This window comes from Wyeomyia smithii, chromosome 3 (assembly GCF_029784165.1).
Source record: "Wyeomyia smithii strain HCP4-BCI-WySm-NY-G18 chromosome 3, ASM2978416v1, whole genome shotgun sequence".
NCBI classification, from domain to species: domain Eukaryota; kingdom Metazoa; phylum Arthropoda; class Insecta; order Diptera; family Culicidae; genus Wyeomyia; species Wyeomyia smithii.
The window spans coordinates 57069996-57092588 of NC_073696.1; the positions used below are offsets into that span (position 1 = coordinate 57069996).

Here is a 22593-nt window from a genome sequence, read left to right on the forward strand (position 1 = left end):
AATGCATTGTAATACATATAATATAATAGAATAATATTAGAATTCTTTAGAATGTAACGTAACTCATGGGTGTCCCACAGTTTAATAATTAAAAACATTAATCCATTTTATAAAATTTATTCTCTGTTATATGACAGATGTAACGTGAACTAATTTAGACGCATCAAGTATGTCTTTAAACATAGACGAATATTATATAAGGGGAGAAAAAAATTTCGTGACGTTACAACGCAAACTAAACCCGGTTGTAACTCAAGTTGTATTCAACCTAGATGCGATCTTTTAGTATCAAATTAAAGGTATTTTTGAGTATAAAAAAACAAAAACAAAATATTACTTTGATTAAATGTAAGGAGTTCCCATGAAGTAAAAAACTGTACTTTTTTCGTGACGTTACAACGCTAAATTACCCCTGTTGTCAAATTGGCCTAAGATCAACATATTTGAAATTTCACTTCAAAACCCTTTAGGCATCGAATAAAGCACTTATTTCAGAGTCATATAACATAAAAACTGTATTATAAATACATACTCCTGATCATTTGTAACCATTTCAAAAATATGTAACCAAAAACGCTTGTTTTTTGTTTATTTTACTTGAACTTTGCAATTAGTTTTCTACAGTTTCTTAAACACTATAAATTTAACATTTACGTTTTTGGAAGGTTCAAACACTATAGAATCTAGGAAAATTATTCGCATTGCTGAAATATGCATTTCAAAAATTGGTTTGTTGGTGTAGCTTCGCAGAGAATGTTTCATAAGCATTTTGCGAGTGTTGGGGAATAAACAAAACAGAGATTTTTTATGACAATTCACAATTCATTTTTGTGGCTTTTCTGAAGAAGAAAATGAACAGGTTTGTCGTTTTTGGCTTCAAGGAAATCGACCAGCAAAAGGGGGATTTCTGGAATACCATAACCGTAGGTTCAACTACTTGGTTTGCAACCATCAGCCACTAGGATAACAAATATGTTGGCTATTTTGTTAATCGCCTTAATTATAGTGGGACTAGAGGAGACCGTAAGAGGCCAGTAAAATGTTCCTTGAAGACACTGAACTGAAAACGTTCAAAATGCAGGCTTGTTTCAATATCTTTAAAACCGAACCCAAGTTTAAAGAACTGCAAGATTCTGAAAGATTTATGAGACGAGACTGGAAGATGAACATCTACGCGATCAAATATTTTTTGCTATCCTCCGAAGCCCTACTTGTAGCAGAAACTTTTCGATCATACCAATCTATCCTGAGAAATGTCATTGACGCTCGGATCAAACCGTCAAATCCATAAAGTCTTGTGGATATGAAGTGTCTTGCCAAAGTAATCGTTTAATGTGCGTAAAAATTATCGAATTTCCGTTTGTTAAATATTGAGTGCTTTTTATTATAACAAGTCTCATAAACTGATGGCACGGGGTATTTAATTGTGGACAGTGTGACAGAAGCAGACTTCCTGAAATCTCGCTCGCACAAAGAAGAGACAGTGTGCTTTGCGCTGCAAGTCTCGTTTCTCATTCAGTCGCTTCGTGCTGTGTGCAGCGTGCGAGCGAGAAAACTTACTATTCGTACGAGCCATGTCTCGTCACATGGGAATTTTTTTGCGACGTACACGAAGATACCTCGTCTCTCAACTTAACGAGTGCGGTGCATGGGCGACGCGTACTTGAGACAGCTTGCGTGCAAAATCTCGTGAGCTCGTCTCGCGAGCTTGCCTCGCATGTTGCTTTGCGCTAATGGTGCGAGAAGGAAATTTATTTTGCGCAGAAGGATACAGGCAGGGGATTTCATGTTTTTTTTTTATTTACGATGTTATAGCAGCATGCATCAAAACACCGTTAGAATTATCAATGATAAAACCTAGGTAACCTATTTATCAATTCAAAATTCTATGATTAATTCATCCAACTTTTGTTAACATGAATTAAGAATGTTTTGTTACTATACTTATTATGCTAACGGTACGAAAATGAGTAATATTTTTCTTTTCACCGGATGCAGAGTATTACGTTGGTTAATAGAAGTGTTTCTTTCGTCGGTTTAGATGTCATTGACTATCTTATGATAGAACTCTGTTTTGTAGTTCTAAGGATAAAAAATGGGGTTTGAAATTACAACATAAGTTTTTCGGGAGTTAAAAATAGTAAAACCATTGTTTATATTTTCTAGTACATGTTGATGTTGGATAGAATTTTCGAATTGAGTACACTAAAGTCGCTTTTTATGCGGGGGATACATGCCGCGTAAAAAACCGCGTAAATTCCGGAATTCGCGTAAAAAAAAACCGCGTAAATTCTGCAATCCGAGTGAAGAGGAACCGAAACCCGCACGAAAAAAAATACCGCGTAAATTCCGGAATTCGCTTGAAAAAACCGCGTGAATTCCAGAATCCGCGTAAAAAAACCTAATAAATTCCGGAATCCGCGTAAAAAGCGACCTTAGTGTATAGATATTGCAAATCAGGATCTGAAGGTTCGTGATAATCTGATCGTAGTAATATAGTTTTGTGAATTCTTCCGATTTATACACCTTCAGAAAGGTCTGACGGCATATATCGTATGTAGGTACGGTAGGCAGCCTATACACCAGAGAGACTAGTCAGCCTATACACCAGAGAGACGCCGAGACACTCACCGTTAAGGCAACTGTCAACATCAAAACGGGCGAGCTGTATAATTTTGCATTGCCGTTAACCGTTTTGATGTTGACAGTTGCCTTAACGGTGAGTGTCTCGGCGTCTCTCTGGTGTATAGGCTGACTAAGAGAGACGCAGAGACACTACCGTTAAGGCAACTGTCAACATCAAAACGGATAACGGCAATGCAAAATTATACAGCTCGCCCGTTTTGATGTTGACAGTTTCCTTAACGGTGAGTGCTTTGTCATTTCTCTAATATACAGGTTCACTAAGGTACAGTACGGGCGTCTCGCTCAGTTCGTAAAGCGATGAGACATCGTCTGGTGCGCCTAGTCAGCCTATACACCAGAGAGACGCCGAGACACTCACCGTTAAGGCAACTGTCAACATCAAAACGGTTAACGGCAATGCAAAATTATACAGCTCGCCCGTTTTGATGTTGACAGTTGCCTTAACGGTGAGTGTCTCGGCGTCTCTCTGGTGTATAGGCTGACTAGGTGCGCCGCAGTCCCATACCGAAAAAAAAGAAAAGAAACCTCTCGTCGCTTGAGTAAAAAGCTCGTGTACAGGAAATCTGTGTACACGAGAAAGTCTCACGAGCTGTAGCGCACGAGCTGTATCAAGTATGTACAGTACGGGCGTCTCGCTCAGTTCGTAGTGCGATGAAACATCGCCTTGCGCATCGCAATCCGAACCGAAAGAGAAGCGAAAGAGCAACCTGCAAATTGCATGTGACCTATCTCGTCTCGTCGCACATACATGGAAATTCTACGAGCGAGAGAAAGATTTCTCTCGTCGCTTGAAATAAAAGCACGTGCACAGGAAGTCTGGACAGAAGTCAGCGGCGGTTTAAAACAACAAGATATACAACACCGGTGCGGAGAACGAAAAATTGGTCTATAATAACTGGATATATTCAGGTTTCGCTGGTGTAAATCTAGTATAAAGTTGTTCTAAAAATAGACCACCGCTGAAGATGCCCTAAGGTCGTTTTTTACGCGTTTTACGCGGTTTTTTTACGCGGATTTCTGAATTTACGCGTTTTTTTTCACGCAAATAGCGGAGCTTACGCGGTTTTTTACGCGGATTCCGGAATTACCGCGGTTTTTTACGCTGATTTCGGTTTCTCTTCACTCGGATTGCAAAATTTACGCGGATTTCGGAATTTACGCGGTTATTTCGGGATTTACGTGGTTTTTTTACGCGATTTCCGGAATTTGCGCGGTATTTTTCACGCGGATTTCGACAGAATTTACGCGAATTCCGGAATTTAAACGTTTTTTTACGCGGATTCCGGAATTTACGCGTTTTTCACGCGGATTCCGGAATTTACGCGGATTCTGGAGTTTACGCGGATTTCGGTTACTCTTCACTCGGATTTCAGAATTTACGCAGATTCCGGAATTTACGCAGATTCCGGAATCTACGCGGTTTTTTTACGCGGCATGTGTTCCCCGCGTTAAAAGCGACTTTAGTGTATTCAGCAGGAATCTACAGCCTCTATGTCAACTTCGCGGTAGACCACGCAGTCGTTGAATGTGGACTGTCGACAAGGATGCCCGCGTTAAAGGTGTTAGAGGCGACTGGAGGATAGTACCCAAAGACTGAGAGATATGGCGACGTATTCTGGATTCGGAACTGGATCGATAATCGGTCTGTCGACGCAAAAGTAAAGTAAAGTAAGGTACATTGACCGTATTTTATAGAAAAATTGTTTTGTTTTTTCAAATACTACAAACAATCAACGCAGCTTCATGGAAACATTGCTGAGTGAAACTATAATGTTGTTAGAAGGCCAACCAAGATAACCCTGATAATGAAAAAGAAAAAACATCCTTCTCGCATAATCAATAACCATAAACGGATGATAATCCATATGGTTTAACGATAGCCCATACAGTCGTGGCCATTTTCCGAGCTAGTTGTTAGGCACGTTTTATGGTTATTGATTATGTGGGTTACTACTGCTGTCTGCTTATGTTTATATTTACGATGGTGAATTCATTTATGTTTACGCTTGCTCAGCAAATTTTGCTGACAGATTAGTTTTTAAAGTCGAAAAATGGCCTGCGCTGTAGTACAATATGGATAGTAGGATATACCTACATTTTTTGTCGGTTTCGAAGAATGCTGATGCTGCTGGATTTTTCCGATTTCTGTATGCTCTGCACACAGATCATAAATAAAACATAATGAAACAGAAAAATGAAGAGTTTCGAAACGATTTGAATGTTGAAAATGCTTAAAAACATAACAGAAAACCGGCTAGATTTAAAATCATTTAAACTCAGCTTTACATCCACAAGTTCTACAGAGAAGAAATGTTATTGAGAACACATAAGTTACCACTAATATTTTCAAACTTCATGATCCAGCATCAACCTCGCGGTGGCACTTCTGAATGTTTATGAACTATTTTCTCAAGAAGAGTAGTTTCACGTGATCGTGCAATGATTTTACTGATATCTTGGGCTTATGGATGACAAGTTTTCACCAAAACCGAAATTTGCGCATTTTGCTGCCAAAATAGGTTCTGCCTTCGTACATTAGGTATTTAGCGAGTTTGATATTTCGTCCATGCATATCGTCGTTGCGTTGTTTGTTCGAAAGCTTACGCTGCCTCGACGTCTAATTGGCCGCACTATCCTGTGCATTATTTAAATTGGCTCCACGCGAAAAAAAGTGGAGAAATTGAGACCGAAGTTCCTCCGCTGAAGTATATGCTACTTTTACGGCCAGCCGGTAAAAATTTGAACATGAGTTATTTGAAGCATTCGGCAAGTCTCGTCACGTTCACTTCCAATTATAACCCGAGCTGCTTCAATTATGACAGCTGGGCTGGTCAATGAATCCATTACCGCGGGGGGTAATGTACTGGCACGAGTTCGCGTGAAGACGTCTTATTTAGCGTTGACTAATGTAATTTAGAAGTCGTGAATGGTTGGGTCTTTCTTCAGATATGTGATAATCAAAGTGCAACAATAAGTTTTCCGTTCCTACTTCAATCAAGAGAAACTTCATTGTAATGTTATTGTTGCATTTAGCGAACATAGAACCAAATGCATGGTCTGATAATCTCGCTCACTGTAGAGTAATGCGGGGTAAAAAATCCGGCAATGGTTTTTTTGAAACATGCGAAGAGAAAATCCTGCAGCATGCTATGAATTTGACAAATTAGAATATCAGTAAAGTGTGAGTTGAAAACAAGTTTGTGCAAAATTTTGCTCCACATTACTTTTTGAGGTGGCTAGTTATTAAATGTGTTCTATTCAATCTATTTAAAAATATATGTTTAATTGTAAAACTTAAAGCTATTCGTTATACCGACTCATTCCAAATGCATTTAAGGAGACTTACCGGCAGTCACTCTGGTGCAAACACCAATTCAACTTTCTACACTCAACTACTACCTCAATAAAAGCGGCTTGCAATCTTCAATCTTATCAATTCACTGTCCAACGCTTATCACAAATATGGGAATACTGTAGAGAACGGTTCCTTTGTTGCACTAATTGGCAGATTTCGGCGGCTCCAGATTCAAACTTTTTTTTTCAACTTGGCCTTCAACGTGGCTCGTACACAGAGGCTTCACTATTCTGCACAATTTTCATACGCCATTCTCGGCTTAAACTGCCAAGGAAAAACAGACCTCCAAGTGTGTTTTGTTTGTTTGCTTGATGAGTTTGAACAGGTGCCTGTTCCACCGGCTATCAACATCACCGGTGGGGTACGGTTCACAGAGCACGCAAAATATAGCTGTTTTTTTTTGTGCCAATTTCTAGCGAACTTGCGAGATTTTGAGCTCCAGCAATGGTGTTACGTTACGAAGCGCGGCGACACGAACCGACAACGTCCACGATTGATACCCACTTGCGGTACACTGACTGGACTGGGCTTAAGACTATTCGTGAAGCCACACGGACACGACTGTGTGCATTCGGTGGTAGCAGCACACAGTTCAACACTGAAACGCAACCAAGTGGAAAAAACACGGAGCACGTGGCTAAAATTCGCGAATTTGCTTGATGTGTGGAAGCCGGCTCGCTTTTCGATTAAGGTTAGGGTCTTACTTGCGGTGTTGCCGTATCCAAAATTAAGTACATACATGAAGAAGGCAACTAACAAAAAACATCGAAAAATATCTCTTTAAATGTGTGTTTATAATTTTCCATAACGTAGGTAACGGACAGAATTAGTGCAGATACCGTACTGTTTTAATGCGATCTGATGCGAAAACTATGACTGGGCTGCGAGCAGAGAAGGCTAAGGAAAATTAGTTTTTCGAACAGTGGGAACAGGGACTGGTAAAAAAACACTGTCAAAACAAAATCAACATTGCTCAATGTGGGACTGATTATTTTTTTAGTTATCGATTTTGAACTCAATTGACTGCTAGTATTGACAACATTTGGTAATCTGTCTCAAATTAGTCCATTGTGTCTCCAAATTTATGGAGGTTCTTTTAATAATGCTCACTCGAACACATTGCTATTGCGTTAGGTGTTGGTCAAATGCAGCGTTATTAGCTGCTTTTGGCAATTAAGTTTATATTGCAAGGCCGTTCATGGGTTTTTAAGCATACTGTTCTAATGAATTTTTTTCCAACGCTGGAGTAAAATGATGCCTATCTTGTGATTATTATATCTCAGGTTATATGTTTGTTGAAAGGAAGTTTTTCCTGCTTTCCTAGTATCAGGCAAGCGTTGCTAGGTCAACAATTTGTTCTACTAGCAGTGATATTCAACTTGCAAGACGAAAAAGCTTTCTCACTTGTTGCTTTGCTTTCGTGTACGACCGTGAGAAAAACGATTCAATTTGCAGTTGGTGAGGCTTGTGTAGAAACTTAATAAAACGTTCAGCATTTATTTGTTGAAATGTGCTAGTCGCTGAAAATTTCATGAACACTGGTCTATCATTACTAAGGATTGTAGTTGAATAATGGACAGTGACAAAATAAAAATGCTTCCTATGATAGGTAAAATGAGTAAAATGGTGCCTGACTGAAAATTAGGGCACGGAAGAAATGATCATTATAAAATGCTTCGTACTTCCTTCGACAGCCGAAGTGCTGAATTGAATCAACATACAGTGAAAAATATAACGAAAATAAGCACTTATAAATACAACTAATCATTGTGTAACTGAAAATGTGACTTCTAGTGGAATTCGAGACTAAGAAAAGATGAAAGACGCCAATTTGGAAGCTGAAACTCTGCTCCACGAGATCTCAAAATTTTATGCAAAGGTTCATCATTCACGAGGGTCAAATTGCACAAACATTTCTCTTCACTTGATACTCTTGAAGATGGGGGCCCGGAGCCCGTCTTGTGTGGGGTTTCCAGAATAACGTATATATTAAAGCCTTCATTCATCTATGAGAACCCAACAAAAAATTGTCAGAAATTTTTAGAACATTTTTCCGTTAGGTTTATTCGCTGAAAACTTTCCAATTACATAGTATATATCGTATTCGCAACTACACAATCCCAGATTTGACAGCCTTGCATTCTTTCGAGTCTTCAAAGATAAATACGCAGTGCAATTTCAGTTAACATCGTAAACATACATTTTACATGTTGTTCAAAATCAAATGGTGCAAATGTAATTTATAGGAAATCTTCTTTAAACTCTGAAACTGCTTAGAAAGCGAGTTTTATTATTTGGAATCAAAGAGATTTCTTGATTTCTGGCTCTGGTTATGACAGTTAGTCGAGTGTAACTTAAGCTCTTATTAAACATTTCCCAAACACCCCTAAAATTAAAATTTATGGTCAAAATACCGTTTTTTGTACCCCAGCGCATACAATTGTTGTTAACTCAGTCATTTCTCTACCGATCATAAATATTTTAGCCGTTTTGAGACGGCGAAAGACAGACGTTTCAAGAAATATACAAATTTGTATTAAGGTTTGTATCCACAATAATCCGGACACCCAAAAATGTAATATAACACAGCATTGTTTCTCTTACATGACTATTCATTTCATAACTATAAGATGGTTTACGAAATCATGGGTTCAAAACATAATTATTCTCCTTTCAAGTAAAAAACTCGAGCTTTGTGCTTCACTCCATCAACTAGGTTTTATACAGTCTCCTCGATGATCTTGCTGGCAGCTCTAGTCCAGATTTGATGAATATGTTTTTTATTTTTGACATCCTACATCTTTCCGGAAAGTGTTCGTTTCACTCAAGGGGAGACAACTGGGTATAGATTTGCATACACTTTGCTGCCCATAATTCAAAAATTGGCTAATATGCCATTTTCACCAAAATCGAGAAAACAGTTCCTCGTGATGGTACACACCCTGAACAAGGTCACTACGGAAGCCGATTGTCGAAAAATTCATTTGGGAAGGCAGCAAACGTGAAACAATTTTGGCTAATATCCAAAATAATTGAGAAGCTGGCTAATATCCAATATCCAATATGAACCTGTGACATGTTCACGAACCAGTGTATTATTACTGTTCTGTGTTTCTTCTAACTTTCGAAAGTGTGTTGTAGCTTGGTGGTTACTGGCGACAGGTGAGCGATCGTAAGGCCTTGCATCAAATTTGACTTCTTCACGAAGAATATTTGATGCTACAAGAATTTATTTGTTGTGCTGAGAAACCTAATGATCAAAACGTGTGACTGTTTCCTTCTGTCATATATCTTTACATTAAAAAAAATGATATTTAGCTCTTTGATTAGTAGTAATATTAATAAAGAGAAGATTCAGATTTCATTTTGGATTTGATGAGAAAAAATAGGAAAATGGATTGTGAGATTACCATGAATAATAATATTTTCGTTATATTGTTATATTGCCGCACGTGTCTCGTCGTTCTTTTCATTCTTACTTGTGCTTCCGTGTTGTTTTATTAAATTTAAACCCTTTTTCATCACCAACGAGTTGCACACCGTTTTGTCAACTGACCTTTCGTTTATAATAGAAAAAAAACGGCTACTGTGTTAAAAATACGTGGTGGATGAAATTTTTCTTCAGAATTCCCTGTTCCAACTCAACGGCAAGGTTCCAGCATATATGAAGGGTGATATACTCAATAAAAAAGTTGTCATGAACAGTCAAAATATGTTGTACCGACAAAAAACATTCAAATGCGTTTTTCTCGATTTGATGCCTATGGCATATTAGCTAATTTTTGAATTATGGGCAGTTTGGGAACCACTCGCTGATTAGTTGAAATTGAAAACCCCAAGTGCGTCATAAGCTATAATCAGGCTTACCGGCAGTGTTACCAAAAAACATGTTTTGCTGTGTTGATTTATGTTTTTGCCTTTCTCCTAGAAAGGTATAGCAATCACTTGTAAAACCGAGAGTATAAAAGTGCTCCAAAGGGCTGAATGGAATATATCACTTGACTCAGCTCGACGAGCTGAGCATTTTCTGTATGTGTGTGTGTGTATGTGTGTGTGTGTGTGTATGTGCAGATTTTTATTCTCACTCACTTTTCTCAGAGATGGCTGGACAGATTTTCATGAAATTAATTGCAAATGAAAGGTCTAGTTGCCCCATAAGACCCTATTGAATTTCATTGTAATCGGATTTTTAGTTTGGAGGTTATGTATCAATATGTAAAAACCATGAAACATCATTATCTCGAAAACTACACAACAGATTTGAACAAAATTGATTTCAAATGAACGGGCTACCTTGAAAATCCTTAACTTTTAAATTTTAATAAGATTAAACATACGGTTCAAAAGTTATGGAAAGAAACGTGTTCTGAAGACTGTTTAATCTCACGCATGTTTCTCAGAGATGGCTGAAACGATTTTCATAAAATCAGTGTCAAATGGAAGGTCTAGTTGTCTCATAAGACCTTATTGATTTGTTTTGCAATCAGACTATTACTTGGCCTGTTATGTTTAAAAATGTGAAATCTAGCTATGAAAAGGAACATGTGCCGAAGACTACTTGAACTCACTCACTTTTCTCAGAGATAGCTGACCCGATTTTCACAAAATTAGTGTCAATTGATAAGTCTAGCTGCTTCATAACACCCTATTGAATTTTACTGTAATCGAACTGTAATTTCGTCTGAAATGTACCGAAATGTGAAAATCACGAAACTTCATTATCTCAGAAACTACACAATCAATCTGATCAATATTATTATCAGATGAGCGGGCTAGTTAAGGGTTAACTGATGAATTATGATTAAATACGTGGTTTCAAAGTTTGGCTGCCCTATACGTTCCCATTTCATTTGATTATAATAGAACTTATAAACTCATAAATTATTATAAAGCAACCGTTATGTATAAAATTGTTAATAAAACAAAGAAAGTCTATTATCTCCAAAATTACATGACTTATTTGAAAATAACTAGTGTCATACGAACGAGTCATCTCTAAAACTTACAAATAACAAACTTCATAACAATTTGATATGTGGCTCAAAAGTTATGGAAAGAAAAGAAATTCGAGAACTGTTTAAAACTATACCTGCTTTGATCGATATATGTGGCCTCAACATAATTTAAATGTGGTATCGTACTATTTGAACGTTCCAAATTCATTGATTCCTTGCGATGTGTTTGAAGTCTGCAAATGTTCGACAAATCGGCCACAGGATATGATCAAAGTCAAATAACAAATCGTTTGAAATGATTGGTTTTATCGAAGTGACAGCATCCTCGACTTTTGGCTTCTGTACACCGCCTTAATTCTGAATACATTCATATTGGGTGGTATTCGGTCATTATCAGCAGATTTTCTGGCATCAATCTGACACCGGAAATACCCATATTGGGAGGTATTTAGTTATTTTGGTTACTTTCCAGAATTTAAAAGTGGTCGTGTTTAAATTCAAAATGGTGTCCAGGGTCGATGTTTGGTTTCTATGCATCATCTCAATTACGGAAAAATTCATATTGAGTATCATTCGGTCATTTTCGACTGTTCCTAGAAGTTGCCATTTAGCAATACAAAATGATGGTCAATTGTTAGCTCATTGCATCATTCTGGTTCCAGAGATACTCATATTGGATGGTATTTGGTTATTTTAGACGTTAAACCGGAAGTCGCCATCTTGGATTTTAAAATGGTATTTAAGATAATTTCTGGCCTCTGAGCGTCATTCTAGTTGAAGAAACACCCATATTGGGTGTTATTCGATCATTTTCGGCTGTTTCCCAGGAACCGGAAGTCGCCAACCTAGAATCCAAAATGGGGTCTTTGGTCGATTTCTCTAGATCCGGAGATACTCATGTTAGACGGAAATCGGCCATTTTTGGCTGTTATCCGGAAACCAGAAGTTACCATCTTACAATTTTAAATGGTGTCTGAGGTCAATTTTTAGCTTCTTGCAACATTCTGGCTGCGGAGATACTCATATTGGGTGGTATTTGGTCACTTTGGGCTGTTTTTCAGAAACCGAAAGTCGTCATTTTGGACTTTAAAATTGCCTGTGGAATCAATTTCTGTCATCTGGGCGTAATTCTGGGTCAGAAAACATTCATATTGAATGGTATTTGGTCATTTCCGGCTGTTCAATGAGAATCGTTCATTTCAGGCTGTTTTCCAGAAACCAGAAGTTGCCATCTTAAAATTCAAAATGTTGTCTGAAGTTGATTTATGGCTCTAGTGCATCATTACGATTCTAGAAATACCCATATTGGGTGGTATTTGGTCGTTTGCTGCTTTTTTTTGAAACCGGAAGTTGCCACTTTGAATTTCATAACGGCATTTGGAGACAATTTCTGGATTTCGAACGTCATACTGGTTGAAGAAACACTCATATTGGGTGCTATTTGGTCATTTTCAGCTGTTTTTCAGAAACCGGAAGTCGCTATATTACAATTCGAAATGTTGCCTGAGGTCGATTATGGAACATATTTGTTACCACTAAAAACATTCACCTGCCAAATTGGTCGTTTGCTGCTGTTTTTTGAAACCGGAAGTTGCCACTTTGAATTTCATAACGGCATTTGGAGACAATTTCTGGATTTCGAACGTCATACTGGTTGAAGAAACACTCATATTGGGTGCTATTTGGTCATTTTCAGCTGTTTTTCAGAAACCGGAAGTCGCTATATTACAATTCAAAATGTTGCCTGAGGTCGATTATGGAACATATTTGTTACCACTAAAAACATTCACCTGCCAAATTTAGTTCCATTTAGTTGATTAGTTCTCGAGATGTGCAGAAATTTGTGTTTCATTTGTATGGAACCCCTCCCTTCCAAAAAAGGAGGGGCAACTCCAACTATTATTGACATATTTGTTACCTCTTAAAACATCCACATGCCAAATTCGGTTTCATTTGCTTGGTTTGTTCTTGAGTTGTGCAGAAATTTATGTTTCATTTGTAAGGGACCCCTCCCTTTAAAAGAGGGAGGGGTCTCAAACTATCATAGGAACCTTTATCGGCACCAAAAACCCCTACATATAAATTTTCACGTCGATCGGTTTGGTAGTTTTCGAGCCTATATGGATCAGACAGACAGACCGGACTGCATTTTTATATGTTTAGATTACAACATCAATATTTTAGTACCTAAAGAGTGAATATACATTTATTGGATTGAAGCGTTCATGTAAATCTATTTTTACAAATAAAAGTCCTGACCGCTAGGTGGATTAATTTAGGTTTTTTTTTTTATTTCACCTGTTAAAATCTGAAATATTTTCAAGTGAACATTCAAAATAAATTACAAAGCGTACAAATACGGGTGTAGTAAGAGATCCCATTTTGATGATCATTTTTATCACAGATAACAGACATCCAAGCTAGAACAAAAAACTCCAGAAATTGCGTATAATTATGCCTGTTATGACAAAAGATGAGGTTTGTCTACAACAGGTACAAACTGCTGGCCAAACAAAATATTTCTTGGATAATTTAGCCATCTTTTTTGTTCTGAAATACTCTTCGGTATCATTTCTGACCATTGCAATTAATGAGCGAATCCTGGAAGTTGTTTGAAGTCTTCCACGACGTATGTATCATCGTTCATTCACGACGCATGATGATTTATGAACAAAACGTGATACTCAATCGTTCAAAAAACCTTCTCAACACATAATGGACCTTCGTTTTTGGCTTAATACAAGCTCCGTTCGCCCACGTTTTTTTCGTTCGTCGACATTTTGAGCACTGTCTACGGAACGTCAAAACAAATCAAAGTGGGAGAAAATAATAACCCCCAGCCAGTTTAAAACGACCAAATCAAGGCAATCTATTTTGATACCACAATAGATCAAAAAATGGTCGCAGAGGTTCAGTCTTCTACCTACAAGGAAAAAAAGGCAATCTATTTTGAAGAAGTTATAGATAATTTTGCCTTAACTAAGGCCCGATGAGTGGTTATCATACTTGTCCATAAATTACGTAACGCAAAAACCCAATTTTTGGATCCCCATCCATCATATGCAACGAAAAATAAAAAATACGTAACGCAGTAAGAAAATTTGCTTAATAGATGGTCGGCGTACGACCAGACTGAACCAAGCGCCAAAAACATTATTTCGAGTAATCGGCGTTGAAAGTATCACCACTTTGTATGGTTTCTGCAAGCTACAGCAGAAAATTTTTGTTATAATTTTATTATGAACTGTTCAAATAATTTCATATGTTTGTGAAAGATAGATTATCAATTTTCACATCCACTGGTGTTAAAAACTCAATTTTCAAGAAAATGGCGCTTGGTTCGGTCTGGTCGCGCGCCGATCAAATATGCTCGATTTTGGAGAGTTTCTCTAGAGATATTTTGTCCCGTAACGCTGGACTTGCCTTCTTCCCTCCCCTATGTAACAAACCGTAACGCTCATGGATACCCCCTCCCCCTATGAGCGTTACATAATTTATTGATGCCGCCCCAAAAACATTGAATTTTGAATCCATTTCCGAATGAGGAGGGGAGGGCGCAACCAGACAGTTCCGCACCGGGTGCGAAAGCTCTACTCGTTGCCACTGGCTTTAGCACAACTGAAATCTGCTTAACTCTCTAGTGCCCAGTGCCGCCTTTAGACGGTCTTCAGTTGAACCTCTAAAAAGCTTCAATCAATACTAAAAAAATGTTTATAAAAATGTATAGTGATTTTTTCGAAGTCCGTCTGAAAATTAACTTGAGCACTAGAGGGTTAAGGGTTGCTCAAGAAAAAGAGCAAAGTTTGGAATTTTTTAACGTGTAACACATTTTTTATTGCATAAAAGTAGAAATTCTCAGTTCAAAACACGTCTGTTCATAAGAAATACCAATTATTTGGGGAGTAATGGCCGTTTCCCCAAAACGCTTTTTTTGGCAGAGGTTTGCGGTGTTTACGATAGCGACACAGCAGATCAATTGAAATCAAAAAACTTATTTTCAGTGCAAACAGGAACGTTTTTCCCGATAAAAAAAAATTGTTTAGAGCGCTCTTAATTGCATTAAAAAAATTTTCGGTAAAGTTAAACTACGTGTTTAAAAAATCGATCGTTCAACGACCGGTGAATTTAATAACGAACATTTAAAAATAAAGATGAAGAAAATCGGTTTAGTTGTTTCATCGGAATCGTAAACACGGCAAAGTCATTTTTAAGGAAACACCATTTCGAGATAAACGCGTTTCATGTTTAGCTTGGGTTCCATCCACATTCCACAGATTTTTAAAGATGACACATGGTGCTACATTCCGATTCTGGACTCGACCTTCTGTTTATTCATGCACAGACTTCGCAGCCAACTGTTTAGTGTACAGGACAGCTGCGGGGCTAGCGCTAACGATCCTACTGACACTAAGTCTTTCCTAAGTCGAGACTAGAACTCACGATGACTGGCTTGTTATGCCAGCGTCGTACCTCGAGACCGTCTGGAAGATAGTACACTAATATTATAGTTGAATAAAAACCAGCGATTTTTAATCGATAAAAACTAGACTCAATGTCAAGTGGAACTTCAATACCGCACACTAATACAAAGCAAATCGTAGCTCATAAACTAGTTTTTCTACCTAGAACAATGTTTATTCTTCCCACTTTACAATAAATGCAGTTTCCTTCAACAAACCAATGGTAAAAATTGCAATACCTTCTAAAGTAACTATATATTAATGTTTTGTTCTTTACGTCTATCGAGAGGCTGAAATGTGGTTCCTGCAGGCCGGCTCACAGTTCATCACGGTCGTCTTCCCCCTCGTACTCGTAGTCATCCTCGATGGGTTGCTCGTTGCAAATATTTGCAACCTCCGAGCAGAGCCTTACGTCCGTATCCTTCACCTCGTCCTCCTGCTGGAACATCTTCAGGATACTCTCCTCGTGGTCTTCCACGATTTCTAAGCACAGATGTTTCAAGGTCTTGTTTAGGTCACCCTCCTGCACGAAGTCCACTTCAGACATTTCCGGATTCATGCCGAACTCGGTCATCATTTTCAGCACTACCGGTCTACCGTTTTTCTTGTACCGAGCCTTGGCGTAATCGTCCATGCGATCGCAAACCGACTCCATCAGTTCCGTCAGGTACATCTCTGATTTTGCGAAAAGGATTGTCTTCTTCTTCTTGGAGTCTCCCGTGGCATCTAGCCGATAATCCCCAACATCGATTTTTCTCTTCGGGTCTACCTTCCCCACGGCTAGTTCCATCTCGTTCATCGTCGCTTTGCAGACAAGGCATTTAACTTCTTTGCTACTAATTGGACGGGCTGCTGGATGTTGTGCCGTTGCTAAACCGGCGAAAAGCAATGTTGTTCCTAGTACAAGCAGTAGACAGCACGATTCAGTCTTCATTGTTCCTTGTGGTTGATATCAGACGGTTCCCGGGTTTGAGCAGAACGTGTAACTAATTTGAAACCTTCAAGTAATCTGACGAGTTTTACTCAAGACAAGTTTTTGGCTAGCTAAGCGCACGACAGAGTTAGAAAAATAAACACGTTACCGTGTTCTGATTGGTCGCTGATAAATCGAGCCCAGGGCAACGTCGATAGAAGCGGTGCCAGAAATAAAAATAAAATTACTCAAGAAATACCAGAAATCCATACGAAAAATGACAAGAACAAAATCTAAATCTCATAAAACATCCGCCTTTTAACAAAAATATATGCAATGTTTACTGTAGAAAATAAAAGAAAGAGTTTTCAATCATAAATACTGCCTGCAGTTCTATTAATATAGATTTTTAAAGTTTGTAATCTCAAACTGCAAAAGTGTATTTGGGAGAAAAATCTACACATTGGAAAATCTGGTTTGCCTGTTCGGAACGTTCAAAAAATAGATAAGGAGAAACGGTGGAAGCAGAGTCTATGGTATATAGAGTCGCGCGAAGAGAAAATCTATCGTTTCGGCAACACAGTTTCTGTGCCGTTTGTGGCCAAGAACTATACAGTTCTGTTTTTCACCATGCATAAGCGAATATCATTTTTTGAAATTCTTCACAAGGTACACAGTTTTGAAAGATTACACCGGTGATGTTTTGTTAAATTTAAGTGAATCAGTGTACAGGTTTAATGTTGGATTAAAATGTGTAAGTAAAACTTCGGAAAAACACATATTCTTTTTTACGCTCAATTACAACACTTTTCATCCACTCCTAACATTATCACCTTGTTTATTTACATTGCTCGATTGGTACCCTTGTTTGACACTGATTTGGTTCCTTTGGTTTCATCTTTGCGGGACTCTTAAACATAGACTCTGGGTGGAAGAATGTCAAAATAAGCTTTACACCGTTTTCGTTAGGTGTCATAAAAAAAATAAATTCGTTTTTCGGTTTAGTACCTGCACACTCGGCCGTTTTTACTGTAAATTCGACTCCATTTCGTTAAAAGTGGATCTACCCTAAATAGAGTAACCATGTAGTTACTCATTTTTGAGTAGCATAGATAAATGTCAAAAACTGAGTACTACTTACTCATTTAAAAAAAAGTATGAATTAGCCAAACTGAGTAACTGTTACTCAGTTTCGTTAAATTGACTTCCCCACGCAAAAAAAAACATTAGGAAATTCGGAAATTAAAATTTGAAAACAACATAAGAAAAATCCTTAAAATGTTGTAGATTTATTTCCTATCAAGTTACCTAATTATTAATATTTTATATTATTACCATCTTTCGGATTGCTTTGCGTAAAAAAGCTACAACTCGGTACAAGTATCATGGAGACAAAGCCCAGCACTAGGGAGAGCCCAAATGTGGATAAATCAGCGCTGTGTTTATTGTCCGGTGTTAGAGAGGTGCCCTCGTATTTAACTTCAAGATTGCTTCCATCCGAGCTTCCATCGTACAAGGAACGAATTCCTTCTGGTATTATGACTGTAAGGGCTGTTCCCACCAACAACCTAGCACCAAACATAAACACATTTTTAGTTTTTCCTCGAACAGCATCACGATTAAAAGTATATTTCCAGCTATACAGGAACCAACTAGTATTACAAAAAGAATTAGCATTACCGTCTCATCCATGATTTAAGAATATGGATCTGACCACTCGAATAGCTTGATCAATATGTTACAATTACAAAATCAATGTAACAAAAACAGAAGTTATTCGTACAAGCGGACGTGTCCGATGTTTTTATGCACTCATTCTTCGCGTTTCGTTCCCTCACAACTGCAGCACACACTTATTTGACTTGTGGCTCATATATCAAAGAGCGGATTATTATTTGATTGTAAATTATCGTTGCAGTTCTTTCAAAACTAAATCCATGTACGAATAAGCGAAACAAACAGGGAACTGTTAAATGCTTAGCTTTTGTTTACAGCAAACTGATATAAAATGAACGGTTACTCAAAAGTGAGCAAAACAAAAAAATACGAAAACTGGGTGAAAGTTACTCAGTTTCGTTAATCAATATTACTCATGTTTTGACATTTTGAATCAAAATACGAAAGTGAGTACTTTCTAACCAATTTAGAGTAAAATTGAACGAGCGTGTGCTCAACAAATGATACACGTACGCTACGGTCGCTATTTACGCGGTTTTTATTTACGCGGATTTCGGAATTTACGCGTTTTTTTTACGCGGATTCCGGAATTTACGCGGTTTTTTTTGCCCGGATTTCGGTTTCCCTTCACTTGGATTGCAAAATTAACGATGGTTTTTTTACGCGGATTCAGGAATTTACGCGGTTTTTTCAAGCGGATCCCAGAATTCACGCGGTTTTTTTCCGCGGGACTTTATTGTACATGTATAAACAAGAACGTTTGCTTTAACTTTCCCTATGTTATTCATATGATTTTATGATTTCTAAAGTGCTGGTAAATGTATGGTGAATTATAATAGGAAATGATTCCGGTGATGAGTGATTTTTATATAATCGGCGTTACGACGGACACAAATGTCTTTTTCGATGACGGATTACGCGGATTGCATAGTCTGAAAACTAGATGCACACCATCGTGATGAAGTCACGTCTTATGAATGAACAAAAAAAAATTAGTTGATTTATAGCTTGTTAAGCTGCTATTGGATGGATTTCGGCTGAACCAAAGATTAATAAGTTGTTATACAACAAAATTGCTTGTTGGGATATCTTTCTAAATATTTAATATGAAAACATCGAAACATCGTTCGAAAAACGAAGGAGTTATTTGGCTAGTCACTAAATTTGGGGGAAAACCGCTAACAATTGTAAGAGCAGTTACATAATATACAATCAACATTTTTACATTACACTTTTATTTCACTTCACTTTTTAATTCTATCACTTTTCACTCATCACTTGCAAATACGCATTTCAACGCTGACTTAAGGCCTAAACACAATGAATACGTTGCGGCTGCGTTTGCGGCAATTTGACAGTTAGCCCATATATTTTCTGTCAAATTAACCACAACGCAACGCAAACGTATCCATTGTGTTCGGGCCTTGAGCGCCTTCTCCACTGCTTAGATTGACTAGATGGCAGTGATGGAAGTGATGGAAAGTGATAGAATTAAAATGTGAAGTAAAAGTGTAATGTAAAAGTGTGTAGATTCTTTCAACAACGCGAAGAAAAATTAATGAAATTTATACAAACAGCAGTTATGTGGAACAGTGTGATCAATGACATCAAATATAAAGATACGGAAATTGATTTCGACTGAAAATGATTTTGTATGCTGTATTTTTAACAGCTGATTCTTCAAATCTAATTGTTGATATTTGAAATTGCTATCAAAATTTAAAATGTTTTACACTGCCATAAGGAACCATTCAAATATTACATAACGCGGAATTTGGCAATTTTCAATACCCACCCACCCCCATGTAACGCAAATCTTTGCCACATGCAATATAACGCTTCGCTGAATACCCCCCCAACCCCTGAGCGCGTTATGTATTATTTGAATGATCCCTAATATAATGAAAAATATCCCTAAATATTCCTATAATTTCCGTTTGTTTCTCTGAATGAGTGTACAGTAACCCCTCGTTTACACCGGTTTCGTTGAAACGGGGACCAACTTCACTCCCTTACTTGCTCATTCACAAAGAACTGTCAAAAACGTCGGGTGCCGAACCAGCAACAAGAAAACGCCAAAGTCATCGTCGCATTTCTTGAATCGGGTACAGGCTGTAGTGTTTCTGTTAAATCATTGTCGAATACTGTTAATTTCGTATTGTAAGTATTGAATTACAGCGGGCATATGTGCTGCGGATAATTAGCGTAATGTTTGCTTAACTTATAACAGCAACAAACAATGGATCGTCTGCTTCGACTTGGTGGGGCTATGCCTGGCTTAACTCAGGGTCCTCCACCGACGGATGCTCCGGTTGTAGATACTGCCGAACAGGTTTATATCTCTTCCCTAGCTTTGCTTAAGATGTTGAAACATGGCCGTGCCGGGGTTCCTATGGAAGTGATGGGTTTGATGTTGGGTAAGTTGTTGGTTGCTAATTATATTGACTATTTTAGAAATTGTTTTATCATATTTTGCAGGAGAGTTTGTCGATGACTACACAGTGCAGGTTATTGACGTGTTCGCCATGCCTCAAACCGGTACTGGAGTGTCAGTTGAAGCCGTTGATCCGGTTTTTCAGGCAAAAATGTTGGACATGTTGAAGCAAACAGGCAGACCGGAAATGGTCGTTGGTTGGTACCATTCGCATCCTGGCTTTGGTTGCTGGCTTTCTGGTGTCGATATAAACACGCAGCAATCGTTCGAAGCTTTATCGGAGCGAGCGGTGGCTGTCGTCGTTGACCCGATTCAATCGGTCAAAGGAAAAGTTGTCATCGATGCCTTCCGGTTGATCAATCCTAACATGTTGGTTTTGGGCCAGGAACCACGGCAGACGACATCCAACTTGGGGCATTTGCAGAAGCCGTCGGTTCAGGCTTTGATTCATGGACTTAATCGCCACTATTACTCGATTAGTATTAACTACCGAAAGAATGAGTTGGAGCAAAAGATGTTGCTGAATCTGCATAAAAAATCATGGATGGATGGTCTCACGCTCGCCAACTATCAGGAGCATTGTAGTATAAACGAAAGCACTATTAAGGAAATGCTGGAGTTGGCGAAAAACTATAATAAGGTATATATTTCAGTTCGCTTTTTTTGAACTTTTTTATTCTCAATATAATTTGCCATTGCAGGCCTTGGAGGACGAAGAAAAGATGACACCGGAGCAGTTAGCTATTAAAAATGTTGGCAAGCAGGATCCCAAGCGGCATCTGGAGGAGAAGGTGGACACACTGATGTCAAACAACATTGTCCAGTGCTTGGGTGCGATGCTGGATACAAATGTGTTTAAGTAAGCAGGTCAAACGAAACTCCAATCAAAAAAAGTGTTTGGATATATGCGCTCTTTCTGAAATTTAAAATATAAAATTACTATTTCATAAGTATAATACTTTTTGGTATCTATTTAGCTTTAGTTCATTTGAATCACGGCATCTCATTATAATAGCTATAATAATTAGTCTTTCGCATAATATCTGCGACGCGTCTTCATGTGATTTTAAAACTGCAAAAGCATTTTAAGCTTCATGTAGAAATCACTTTAGTCCAGTGTTACCTCTTTTTTCCACCATTTGAATGAGTTTTAGGCAACCAATTTATCTATTTAAAAGGATTAAAGGAACCTTCATACGTGACGTAGCTTTTTCTAGTTTTTTTTTGAGGCCAGCCAATTTTCTTAAAGTCATCAATTTACAACTTTTCTCGAACTCTTGTCACTGAGTCGATTGTTCATTTTTGAATCATTATTTTGTTTTTAAGGTCAATTTTTTTCAGTGTAAGACTTCAAATACATCTTTTCTAATATTTTTTAATGAAAAATACATCAATTAATGTAAAAAAGTTTCGAAAACTTCAGCTCTTCTGAAAGTGGAGCTCGTATCCTCTAGGTTACAGCGTCCAAGATCAATAACGGCGTCGGTTACATCTCTACCGTCGGTTAGAAAAGGAAGAAAGTAAGTATTAATCCGGGTTGACCTCTAGTTTGTCACCGTGGTAAGTGACGGATATTTATACTTTTACCATACTTGGTATCGAACGGTATGATTCTATTAGGCTTCGAACTCATAACCATTCGCTTGTCAAAGCGGACTCTGTAATCATCAGTCTCTGAGCTTACCAATATCGTTATCGACAGTTACAAACAACAGCAGAAGCTATTGAATTGTTGTGCATCAAAGATGTGTGCCACTCCACTAGCTCAAATCCATCATGATAGAACAACAGAGAAATTTGTGGTCGTCAAGCTTGAGCTTAAAAACTTCAATTCTTTTTAAATGTTAGTTTAGATAAACTTTCGAAAAATGAAGTAAAGTAGCTAAATTAAAGCCCACACACTCTCAGAGTTTCGTTGAACTCTGAGAGAGTGCTGCCAACTTCTGGTCGAGGTAATGAAAAATCCGTTGTGGTTGAAAAAATTGTAAAAATCTGTAACTGCTCACTTAAATTCCTGGTGAGACATCCCTCAGGGTTCCACCCGTGTCACAAAGTTTCTTGAGCGTCCTACATTTCCAAGATTTTGCTCCACTTGGTCCAACCACCTAGATCGTTGCGCGCCTCTGCGTCTTGTACCGGCCGGATTTGAAACG

The 22593-nt window shown here is 38.0% G+C and overlaps 2 protein-coding genes across 2 annotated transcripts; one reads left to right on the plus strand and one right to left on the minus strand.

Annotated features, from left to right (window-relative positions):
• Nucleotides 1–15554: 15554 nt before the first annotated feature.
• On the minus strand, nt 15555–16542 carry LOC129729347 (protein seele). Its single transcript, XM_055687863.1, has one exon. It carries the CDS (start codon nt 16348–16350, stop codon nt 15733–15735), a length of 618 nt encoding a protein of 205 aa, XP_055543838.1. The 5' UTR covers nt 16351–16542; the 3' UTR covers nt 15555–15732.
• A 3487-nt stretch (nt 16543–20029) lies between these two features.
• Nucleotides 20030–21396, plus strand: LOC129727943 (26S proteasome non-ATPase regulatory subunit 14). Its single transcript, XM_055686239.1, has 4 exons — nt 20030–20166; nt 20237–20423; nt 20485–21080; nt 21142–21396. The coding sequence occupies exons 2-4, from the start codon at nt 20246–20248 to the stop codon at nt 21301–21303; spliced, it is 936 nt and encodes a 311-aa protein (XP_055542214.1). The 5' UTR covers nt 20030–20166; nt 20237–20245; the 3' UTR covers nt 21304–21396.
• The last annotated feature ends 1197 nt before the right edge of the window (nt 21397–22593 follow it).

Excerpts from the sequence above, each read along its gene's own strand:
- LOC129729347 (XM_055687863.1), bottom strand. The coding sequence starts at position 16,350 with ATGAAGACTGAATCGTGCTGTCTACTGCTTGTACTAGGAACAACATTG.
- LOC129727943 (XM_055686239.1), top strand. The coding sequence starts at position 20,246 with ATGGATCGTCTGCTTCGACTTGGTGGGGCTATGCCTGGCTTAACTCAG. Across the intron at positions 20,424-20,484 it reads AGTGATGGGTTTGATGTTGG|GAGAGTTTGTCGATGACTAC; the intron begins GTAAGTTGTTGG and ends CATATTTTGCAG. Across the intron at positions 21,081-21,141 it reads TGGCGAAAAACTATAATAAG|GCCTTGGAGGACGAAGAAAA; the intron begins GTATATATTTCA and ends TTGCCATTGCAG.